The sequence below is a fragment of the Athene noctua genome, chromosome 13 (assembly GCF_965140245.1).
Source record: "Athene noctua chromosome 13, bAthNoc1.hap1.1, whole genome shotgun sequence".
NCBI classification, from domain to species: domain Eukaryota; kingdom Metazoa; phylum Chordata; class Aves; order Strigiformes; family Strigidae; genus Athene; species Athene noctua.
Window position 1 is genome coordinate 16,353,434 of NC_134049.1, and position 12,067 is coordinate 16,365,500.

The following is a 12,067-nucleotide window of genomic DNA, read 5'->3' on the forward strand; positions in this document are numbered from 1 at the left end:
ACACCCTCTTTCAGCTAGATCTGAATGAAACACCACACTCTATCACAAGAATAACTCTTGGCCTTCAGAATACATCTGCAATCTCCTGCAGGCAAACCTGCGACAGCTCTGCCATGTGCCCTGCTGCCTGGCAGTGGCAGGCAGTTGAATCATTCTGCCAGCAGCACAGCTGGATTAAAAGTCTACTGTCCCCCTCAGCTCAGCTCGTTGGACTGCTCAGTGATGGCTCTCTACCCTCCTTCTGTCATGTGTGCTGCCTGATAGTAGAGCTCCTTTCTGGTACTCCTAAAATAGTTAATCTGACTATGCTGTGGGCTCAGGGCTTCAAAATAAATCCCCACGGCGTATCATTAGCTTAAACATCAGCAGCACTCCAGATTTAGTACAATCTTTTCCTGCTACTGAAAAGGGAATTTTTGAAACATCACTAATCTAAGGCCGGGGCCATTCATGTGTAGAAAGAGATCACACTGGGAATAAACTGTGAGTTTAATTTAGAATTTAACCATGCAGGAGTACATGCTGTTCAGCTAACAGTCCTGAAACAAGCTTCCTACAACATAATGGATTCTGAACTGCTCTGCAGCTTTGAGTAGCCAGTTACGCCTGTGCAAAGCAACACTACTACTGTCTGCCCTGCACAGAAACCACACAGCAGTGGTGCTCTCTGGCTTTACTCAGGTGCAGTAGATGGGACATTGCGTTATGGGAACTTGTCATGTTCATCTGAGACAACACACAGAGCTTTGAGCTCTTCGAACTTTTAATCATAGGTTATCATTGGTGGTATTTACATCTGACCAAAAAATGGCTGTGATAAATATAAACATGTATAGGTTTTACATGTCCTTAATTTGCAACACTTGTCTACAGACTTTAGTTCATGGTGAGATGAATTGTCTCTTCAGCATTGTTTCTTCATTCATGAATTAAAGATCCCATGCAAACTACCTTTTTTGTGCTCTAACACTATAAGCAGGTCGTTGAGAGAGGCACCAAATTAATGTTTGTATGTCTAGATAATAACAGCTACTATTGCAAATTAATTACTGCTTTGCCTGGCTGACATCTTCAGCAATACCTTCAGTATGCTAATTCAATGCAGCTTAATAATGTTTTCCTGAAACCAAAGGGTTAAAGAGACCTGTTTCCTGAGGATCCTATTTAAATGAGTTGCTCATTTGAGATATTTTTAAGGTTCATGGAGGTGATGAAGCAGAAAATAGAGAGGAAAAGTGCTGAATCACTAGCTATGGTCTGTGCTTTATATTTTTAAATTTACTTTTATTTTAAAGGAAGGTAGGAACATGCATTTGAGGGCAGATTTTATTCATGCACAATACCAATCTTTACCTAAAATGTTTCTATTAGTTTCTATGTTGTCCATTTAGTTGTGATTATACATGACCTAGTAACACTGGCATGTATTTACTGATGCTGGTCCTCCAAAGGCTTCACTTGCTTTAAAAATGCCATTGTCTTTTGCACTGCATTTGATTTTACCTGATGTGTAACTTTTTACTATTTTGCTGCTCTAAGATGGCTTCAATTAAAGGTCTCTCAGGACTTTTGTTCAGTTAGAAGTCCACCAAACAGCAAAGAATACTGACCTTTAGTAAAGATTATTATCAAAAAGAGAAAGCTTTTCTTTAATGAAATGTGATTAAACTTTTTTGGGGGGGCATTTAGAAACAACATTTAAGTTCAAGAGTGACAGATTTAAGTTCAGAGGTCTAGAGGTCTGATCAGCTGTGATAGTTGCTGCTGTACAGGTGACTGAAATATGCTATGACACTTCCTTAGACTGTAAATGAAGCTTTGGCTGGTGTTGGGACAGGGATTGTGTGTTCATTAGTAGCATGTGTAATACTGTCAGTGTATGTATAGTTATTCCATTAGCTTCACACAACCCAGGTGGATACTGATACAGTACCTCCACAGAAATAAGGTCACCAACGTTTTCCCGTGTTTGAGAAGTGACAAATTAAACTCTTTAATTAACTGCAGCGTTAAGATGCCTATTATGTCACCTGACCTTACATGAAAATCACAGGAGGCATGGTGAAAGGCCTCGAAACTGGAACTGTTCCAAGCAGAAAAATGTTCGACCCTGACAACAGTTTTCTGGTAAAGCTGATACCACACTTTTTGTGTAGTTCCACTGGTATCAGTGTTGCTGCTCGCCTGTTAAGAAGGTACTCAAGTATGGCCTCAGCACACATCATCTGAGCTTAGTCACACTTTCTTTGTTTAATATTTTTTCTACTACCTGCATGTCTGGTGTGTAAGGTGAATGAGTGAGAGGGCTGCTCCTAACTAAGGTGAAACAGGCAACCCCTACTGTAACCTGCTTTGCCTTTTGAGATTCTTTATTAAAGAGGAGCCCCAAGCCTGGCAGAAGGATACCCTCAGGAAAAAGTCTGATTGACTGCAGTAGTATGAAATACATTAAAAAGTACCTGTGAAAACTTCCGTTGGAGTAAGTTAGAGGCAATGATTCCCTTTGCTTTGAAAGGTACCTTAGCAGAACTGGCTATTTCATAATAGTCAAATGTATTTACCTGTATTTAGCTGTATTTACTGTATTTACTGTATTTAGCTGTATTTAGCTATTTCATAATAGTCAAATGTATTTACCAAATGTATTTAGCTGTATGGTACTAAGCTGTGGTTTGTGGTTTTTTTCCTCTCCTCCTTCCTCCCAGGATGAAAAGAATCAAGTATTAACAACAAACATCTGGCTACAAATGGTAAGTTTTGAAACAAAGTATGGGGTTTTTTCCCCTTTTAGTCTTTGAATTTAATCTGGGGAAGGGTTTGAATTTTAGGAAATTTATCGAAGTTTTGTTCTGTATCTTGCTACATAGTTGACAAAGCTAAGCTGAATAGAAAACTGTAAGGCTGAGATTTAGGTCTTGATGTTTCAGGTATTTCTGAAAACTGTTAAGAATTTGAGTCACTATATATAAATAAGTTACTAACTCATTGTAGTTGATTTAGTCATGCTAAACTCGATTGTTGTAAGATAATGGTGTCCTAAGAGTCCCAGGTGACTGTAGGTGTAAGTGCCTTATCATTCATTTTAACAAATGCATTATGTGTGGTAAATAATTTGACTCCGAAAGAGAACTATAACATGCAAGAAATGCATTTCATCTGTAATAGCTGTTCCAATCAGCATTCTGAAAATCATCAGATGGTTCTTCTGATACAGAGGAAAAATTATTCCAAAGAGGTTCACTATCTCTTGAGCACTGCTGCCACTGTCCGAACTGAATACGTCTGCCATCCTACTTGCTTTGCTGTCTGTCTCCTTGAGAAGCTGTAAGAGGATTTTAATTAAAATGGCCACGCTGTTCCCATGTTGTTCAAAATGTTGTTTAAACAGAGGTCATCATCACAGGTTAACTGTGAGCATCAGAGGTTTTTTATGTTACTTCTCTAAATTCTGTATCTCAGTTACGTGACTAAAATGGGTATTGGAACATCAGTTCAGTTTCCTAATGTTCAGCTGGGAACATTATATCTTTTTCTGGTTTCCCAGTTTGTTTTGCTCACAGAGGGTGTTCATTTTCCAAACAGTAGCTTTATTTTGCCTTTTGTTGCAATGTTTAGTTGCTATAGTTGTCAGAGTATGTCACATTCTCACCGATTAGTTAACCATAACTATTGCCACCACTAGATACCACAGCAGACAACTTGGCCCCCATTAACTCATGGCTGGCATTGCTGGGCGGGAGTGAGTTTCACTCACTTTTTTATAAATGGAATAGATAATAGAATATTCAAGAACTTTGTGAGAGTATTTTGAATTTCTTTTCTCTGAAAGGTTAACTAGTGAAAGAGCTGCTCCTAAGCAAAGGAGCCTACACAGATTTATTCAGACTTGATTATTTTTTTGCATTATTTTAAATTAAGACTTAGAATTAACAAGATGATTCTTACCATGATGACTACTGTGGGCTCCTGGTGCTTCCACAAAACTTTTCTACTGTAAGTTTGTGACAAAGACAGGGAGATTTGGGGAGCGTACCCCATACTATAGCAGCTAGAATGAGAATTTGCCATTAGTTGAATTCCCCTCTGTGTTACAGAAACTGAACTGTTTGGCTTAAGTAAAGGTTTACAGAAGAGTTTTATTATGCAGAATAATCATGTTGTTTCCACAGAAACTTTACACCTTTCAGTTTCTTAAACCAGCTCATTCAGTTTAAATGTATTCTGTTTTCTTTTATTGTAACATTTTTTATACAGCACGTCTCTTGCACCGTAGTAGGCCTTAGGAAAGAAATAAAGGACTGTTTTGATGACCTACAAAGGATACCAGCTATTCCATTTATTCACAAAGAAAAGTTGACATGGGAGAAGCGTTCAGCTCCTGTTATTTTACAGGCTTGTTGTATAGTAAGATTAAAACTGTCAAATATTATATGTTTTTGGCTTTGAGCTACAATGAGAACAGTTTCTATGATTTCTTACCAGGAAAACAGATGACAATTCATACTCAAGAAACTATAACTTATTTTCTTTTTCTTTTATCCCACAACATCCTTATCCTTTTTGATTTTTTTTTTTCTTAAGGAAATTCCTAGCTCTTTTATATATTATGTATTTATTTGGATTTACTCACCTTAGCACATACTGTATGTGGAGCATGTTAACACTGCAATGAGCAGATCACTTGACTGCTGCAAAAAATGTAACCACTCTTCATGGCCTGTGTACATATTACAAAAAAAGAGATGTGTTTGCATATTAACTGTCTATTAACGGTAAACTAGACAGATTCAAAACATGCTTAAGGCAAGCATATGTCACTTTATTATGCTAAAAGGTCCAAAATAAGTTTTTGCCTGAATTTGCCTCTCCACTCCCTTTCTTGATATGTATGTGAGTATAATCAGCGATGTACCTTAAATATATTTTACATAATCGTCACTGAAATACTTAAATACAAAAACTAACCTGGAAGAAAGAGGAATATAAACCTAGTATTTATATACATGCAGACTCTTTGATCCTGACCACCATCTGCATGGCAATACTGTTCGGTATCAAAGTCTTAAACGTGGTCTAAGTTACAGCAGAAGCCTTGCCTAATCACAGAGATTAATACTGACCCACGCACACTGAACTGTTTGATATTTTAATCTGCATCAAATGTACTTCAGCTACAGTGGTAATTGTAGCTCTAAAGTTAAAACAAAATGAGGCAGCTTGTGTCCAGCTGGATGGGTAAGCACTTTGTACACACGGCCAAACAGAGCAGCTACACGATCTTCTTAACATTATCTCTACTACAGACTTTAGTATGAAGTTTTCTACCACCCTTTGCACTGTCTTTACATCATTCGGTGTCACCCTATGCTACGTCGTATCGGCCATGATAACTCCTAAGAGAAGTTAGAATAAGAAATTGAACACATTGATATAAATTATTGTACTGCAGTTCAGATGGGAATGAACGGGAGTGCCTGCTGCACACAACCGAGCCACCGGGCAGCACGCTCTGCAGCAGCTGCCACACCTGCCAGCCCCAGCCCTGCCACCGCTACTCAGAAAGTGACCTGTGCTGTCACCTCCTGAAAATCACTCGCCTAAAGCCAACAAGAGCCCACTGGTTTAAATGCCTCAAAACCACACATTGTATTATTTGAATTGTTGGACTTTGTAAAAATAGAGGGCTCATGAGGATCTCAGTATTTCTACATTCCACAAAGATGAAGTGGTAAAAGACAGTGACACATTTGTCTATCAGGAAGTTCATGTAAAGCAATTTACTGTAAATATGGATGTAGTATTTCTGAAAAGATGAAAAGCAGTTGTTCAGCTTATAGAAGCTGTGTATAGATGGGTGTGAGCAATACACATAATTTAATTTGAGAACTGTGAATGGAGCCTGCAGTGAAAAGAAAAAACTATGAACAGAGCCAATCAGATATTCTGATTTAAGATTTCTGTAAAAAACTATTATCTGTAAAGCAAAAGGGAAAAGCAATGCACAACTCAGATCATTTGTTCAGGTGACAAGGGGCTACAAATTCATAGTAAAAAATGAATGAGATAAATATGAATGCACAGGCCAAGAAATTGTGTAGTAAAAGCTTTACAAAAGATGTGTGATAAATGCTATTAGATGTGTTGTGTGCATCAAAACTGTCATTTACAAACACTGTTCTAGAGGTACAAAAATGTATTTGACTATGTGCAGCATGAGGCTAACTGGGGATTTGTTTGATGTATCAAACTGAAACTTGCCCGTGACAGTAATGCAAGGAATTACAAGGAACAATTTGATGTGAATACCCCATGAGAATGATCACAGAATCACAGAATCATTCAGGTTGGAAAAGACCCTTGGGATCAACGAGTCCAACCATCAGCCCTACTCTACAAGTTCTCCCCTACACCATATCCCCCAGCGTCTCATCTAAATGACCCTTAAACACATCCAGGGATGGTGACTCCATCACCTCCCTGGGCAGCCTATTCCACCATCTGACCACTCTTTCTGGGAAAAATGTTCTCCTAATGTCCAGTCTAAACCTCCCCTGCTGCAGTTTAAAGCTGTTCCCCCTTGTTCTGTCACTAATCCCCTGTGAGAAGAGACCAGCACCAACCTCTCTACAGTGTCCTCTCAGGGAGCTGTAGAGAGTGATGAGGTCTCCCCTCAGCCTTCTCCTCCTCAAGCTGAACAGTCGCAGCTCCTTCAATCGCTCCTCATAGGATCTGTTCTCCAGGCCCTTCACCAGCTTCGTTGCCCTCCTCTGCACTCACTCCAGCACCTCCATTTCCCTCTCGTATTGAGGTGCCCAAAACTGGACACAACCCTCCAGGTGTGGCCTCACCAGTGCAGAGCACAGGGGCGCTATCACCTCCCTACTTCTGCTGGTCACACTATTTCTAATACAAGCCAGGATGCCGTTGGCTTTCTTGGCCACCTGGGCACACTGTCGGCTCATGTTCAGCTGCTTGTCGATTAGAACCCCCAGATCCTTCTCTTCCAGACAGCTCTCCAGCCACACCTCCCCAAGCCTGTAGCCATGCATGGGGTTGTTGTGGCCCAAGTGCAGGACCTGGCACTTGGCCTTGTTGAAGCTCACGCCGTTGATGTTGACTCACCGATCCAATAACAATAACAATAACAATAAATCCAATAACATTACCTCCACAATACCCATTGGAAATTTCTTCTGACCTTAACATCTGTCAAAAATTTTTACAAGGGCCACTAGACTGTTGAAGGGCTCACCCACTTCATAGTTTACATTACACATGCAGCTATGTGAAGTTAAGGTAAATAACATACTAGGGAGATAGAGGCACAATATAATGAAGCATAGAAATGATAATAAAAAAATAATTTTGTGAAACAAAATTACCTTTACTTCTTATCTATAACTTTTGCTTACAACAGTAACCATGCTTGTATCGTGACAAGTCATCTGCTTAGTAGGGGTGAAGTACAGCCTCAGTTTCAGGAAAATACAGGAACTCATGGTAGTGTTTCTCCAGAGACCAGGAGGTAACCAGCTTGCTAGAGCTGCCACCATACTCCGCTGCCTGTAGTATGGGGCAGTGCTTTTGTTCATGACTCTGCACGATCATACGCTTCAGTGACAGTATCTGGGATTTAGCAACGCTAAACACAGGTCAAACCCCTATTGGTTTGACCACGGAAGACTCCCTGCCTATACTGGCAGTCAGGATGGGCTGAGCGGAGCAGGATGGTCCCTGGGGTGGATGCCTCCAGTGCCCTAAGCGCCAGCCAGGGAGGATGCTGAGCACCTGCCTCAGAGGTTGCCTAAATTCAGGCTACAGGAGCTGCTAAAACCTCCTATGCTAGTATTAACTGTTCTACCATTTCAGTTGTTTTCCCTGACAGCAGTGACTGTTGGCTGCTCAACCTCATGTCAATAACCAAGTTATTACAACCTGAGAATTTCTAACAATAGAAAACAAAGCTGTCTGTGAAAATAAACTACCTGAAGTTAATTTAAAAGAAAATCTGTTCTATCCCAAACTGGGACAGCATGAACAATAAACAACAAGCACCCCAAATCTTTTACAGGTTGCTATGTGCACTGCAATGTGAATTGAAATGAGATTTTTGTGTTTTCCACTGAGATCTAGGTGGCCTAATTCACCCTTTCCAAACATTTCACTGCCTGAAGCTAGATAGTGTCTCTTTAACAAGACAACACCTGTTGTTTCAGGCTATCCAGTCCCTAGAGAACTACAATAAACCAGTGGATGAGATGACCTAACTTACTTTTTGTGTGTATGTCTTAGTACTGGACAGATCATTATCTACAGTGGAATGTGTCTGAATACCCAGGAGTGAAGAATGTCCGTTTTCCTGATGGACTGATTTGGAAGCCAGATATTCTTCTCTATAACAGGTAGACACACTTTTTTTTTTTTTTGGGGGGGGGGGGGGGGGGTGGAAGGAGAGAAGAACACAGAAGTATAGAATAACAGAATAGCCCTGGCTGGAAGGGACCTCGAAAGCTCAACTGGTTCAATCTTTCATGGGAAGGGGAGCCTAGATAAGATTATCTAGCACCCTGTCCAATTGCAAAGATAAGGCAAGGCAAATGACATAATCATCTCACTAAAATGCCTAGGTTTTGAAATACTTTTCTAAAACTTTCCAGGTTTTTGGAATACTGGAAAATTACCAATCTCGTGTTTACACAACAGAAGGTCATATCTGCAAATACTACGTAAACAACTACATCCTCCCTACCACCAATTCTAGTTGGGTTTTGTGAGATGATTAGAAAACTAAACTCTTCTGGTGGTGTTTAATGGTATGGGTAGTGATAATTATTTGTTTAATTATCTTAATTTTTCTTAATAAATATAATTTGTTTAATTATCTTAATTAATCTTAAATTATTTGTTTGGTCGAAATGTTGACTGGTGAATTCAAATCTGACTTTTGACTTCTTCTTTAGTTCACTAGAGGCAGGATAGGTAAACGCCAGTAAGTATGTTTTAATTTTCCCATGTCCAGTTTTGGTGTTACTCTTTCTTCCTGCTACAATAGCTAGAATATTTACTGCTCTCCTCTTCAACCTATCTGTTCTGAGTTGGGCTTATTTCAGGGACAGACAGATTGCTATCAATCCACTGCAGAACCTTTGGCTGACATTGAGAGATTCTTTGGCTGCATCATTATACGGTAGTGCCCATTGTGGAATTTATTCAGTTTAAAAAAATAAAACCACTGAGAACTGCCTGCTCTTTAACAACTTGCCTTTTTCTGCAGTTGTTATGGGCCTGTGTGCTGTTCCTCAGGTGCTGGAAAGAACTTACATCTGCTCTGGACGTGTTGCACTGGCTCTTTTGTAGTAGCCAGGGTACATTGTGGTTTTTTGCCCATGCAGCTGACATGAACCTTTTGTCTTCCTGATGGCTTTTTTCCTCTGTTTCTCTGCTGTGCGTCACTAAGAGGACAACCCTGCTGTCCTGTTAACCTGATTCCCTCTCCCCACTTCTGGAGCTGCTTGTTGTTGCAACAAGACCTAGAGAACAGCTGTACCCAATATGTCAGCTGCAGTTACGCTCCCTTTTGACATTTGACGATCACCTTTATAATCAATGTGACTGTCACAGGTGTCGTTGAATTGTCATAATGTGATAACAGCACTCAGTGACAGCATTTGTCAGACACTTGGAGTACTTCTCTCTAGGGCCTATGTTACTGCTTTGCTCACAGCACACTGCAGTGCTTCTCTCAAAGGTACAATATACTAAATGATTTGAGGTGTTCTCCACCAGAGTTCACCATACTTATGCTAACTGCCTGTCAAGATTACTTCTTGTTTCTCGTTTAAGCCCAGCAATTAGTGTTTCAGTTGTCCATACACAAGCCTAAAAATCATTTCAAATGCTCTGTACACAAAATGGAGCAGCATGCAACCTGGATGGGTATTTTTGCAACGTTAATCTTGCTTAATGTATTTTTCAATGCAGATTTGTTCACTTGAGCATTTATTCCGAGCTACCTTGATTCTGTAAATGACAGCATTCTTGGTAGAATCTGACAAATCATGCATTTATTTCCATTCTCCTGCTGAATAACACACTATCTATACCATAAAACTAGTACTCTACAACAGCAGTTTAGAGGTTTCCAAAAGAATAAATTATGACAATATTCTTCCTCACATATATCACATACCTGAGAGAGACTTTCAGTGTGTCTAAGGAATTATGCTTCAACAAAGAAGTAAGTGTATCCAAAATGTAAGGGTAATTTTTTTAGAAATTAGTAATATGAATGCATACGTGCTAACTGTAGGTGAAGCACATTATAGAATGAGAAGGGTAACCTGAAAAACTGAAAACACTAGTTTCCTGTTAATATAGGTTTTTGTATCATGGGATTGTTAGCTACGGCGTGGTCCTGAAGTAATTATTCTGTAGTGTTTCTGTTTCGAACACCTATTTAATCCAAAGTCTCATTCAGAGTTTAGTCAGAGAGCAAAGCTATTTAAAACAAATTCTTATTCCTGTATGAAATTGCATTGGGAATGTTACTATGTTCTTATATAGTGACATGGTATTTTGAGATAGATACTTTCAATTTCTATACACTTCACTAGGGACATGCATCTGCAGTTACAAAGAAATTAATGAACTCTAAATTCACTTTTTGTTTTAATGAATGCATGTTTCACTATGTCTTGAGTCCTCAAACAGCTTGCTGCAGCCTAGTGCAGATAAACTTGTGGTAGATGTATTACATTTTATACCAGTCTACACTGTGAAGAGAGCAGGGCCAGTTCATCTGTAGTTTTTCTGAAGGAAGAAAATCTTGGCCTGTGTACAGATTCCAGGATTGGCTGTGTTAGTGTCACGTATGGCTCTCTTCCACTTTGTTAGTTTTACTAGATTTATTAGAAGTGCTCGTTTCTGGTGGTATTATTTTCCAGATGACCATGTAGTGTTCAGTACTTCATGGAATAACAAAAATTCTGGTATTTATGTCTCATTCTAACCATTTCGGTTTTCCAGTTTTTTTAACCCGAGATTCTCCAGATAGGTCCCGGTGGGATTATATCTGCTAGGTACAGCTTTGTCAGCCCCATGTACTGCAGTCAATATCTGCTTTCAAGTGGCTATATCCTGAAGAAGAAATGTAGCAGAAATGGTTTTCTTCATTACATTTGAGTCTAGTCTCATCAAGCAAAGACTTCGCTACTGGTGCATTCCCGACTGAAGCACTGCATTTCAAAAAACAATTAGAAGCACAGTGTGGAAAAGCACATATGCTCCTTTTTCAGAAAAAAAGAATTTCATATTTGAGTCTGAGTACCCTCTTGATACTCTTCTAAGAATCTGTCTTATGAAAGGCAAAGCCACATGGGAATGAAACCTAGGTTCCTTGATCACTTGTGTCCTTTTGAAAATTTTATTTTTGCCAATTACCAGAAACAGCAGCAAGGTCTTAGAAGCAACTCTTTGGTGCTTAAGTGCCCTCCACTCGAGGGGAAGAGAACAGAATCTAGCCTAGGAGGCTAAGAAATTTTATTTCTAATCATTAATTTCCACTTTACAAGTAATTTGTGTGTCATGGATATTTTTATGTCCTAAATTTGGCTACTTGTTAGAGTTTCATCATGTATCCATTATTAATTTCAAGTCAAAGCAATTACTTGTCTATGTCTAATATAAAAACCTGTTGCAGGACTTTAAGTATGGTTTCCTAAGGAAACAAGACTTATGCACATGTATACACTCATGCCTGTGTGAATATATGTTTTGTGTATGATCTTTCTTGCTGCCCCTTTCCCCAATATACTTTGAATCCACTTATGATAAATTTAGCAGTGCAATCAGTAGAGATTTATCAGTACCAGTTTCTTATAAATGTCATGAAAACAGGCAGCCAAGATGAGGAGGGAGAACAATTAGTGCTCCAACTGGAAGAGAAGCTGTAACACGAATTCAGAGAATCCAGCCATGAGCTGTGAAGCTGAAGGAGAGTGGCCTACATTAGCTCAGCAGCCTTAGAACTGAACTGCCTTTTCCCCTTAAAGTGCTAGAATTCTTTCAT

General features: G+C 39.3%; 1 protein-coding gene across 3 annotated transcripts in view; it reads left to right on the forward strand.

Annotated features, from left to right (window-relative positions):
• The window catches only part of LOC141965571 (neuronal acetylcholine receptor subunit alpha-7), a 45,393-nt gene that overhangs the window by 20,981 nt on the left and 12,345 nt on the right, over positions 1-12,067 (forward strand). For all 3 annotated transcript variants that reach the window (XM_074917339.1, XM_074917341.1, XM_074917340.1), the window contains 2 exons: positions 2,706-2,750; positions 8,293-8,402. In XM_074917339.1, coding sequence (XP_074773440.1) covers positions 2,706-2,750; positions 8,293-8,402 — 155 coding nt within the window. The remainder of the gene's footprint in view (positions 1-2,705; positions 2,751-8,292; positions 8,403-12,067) is intronic.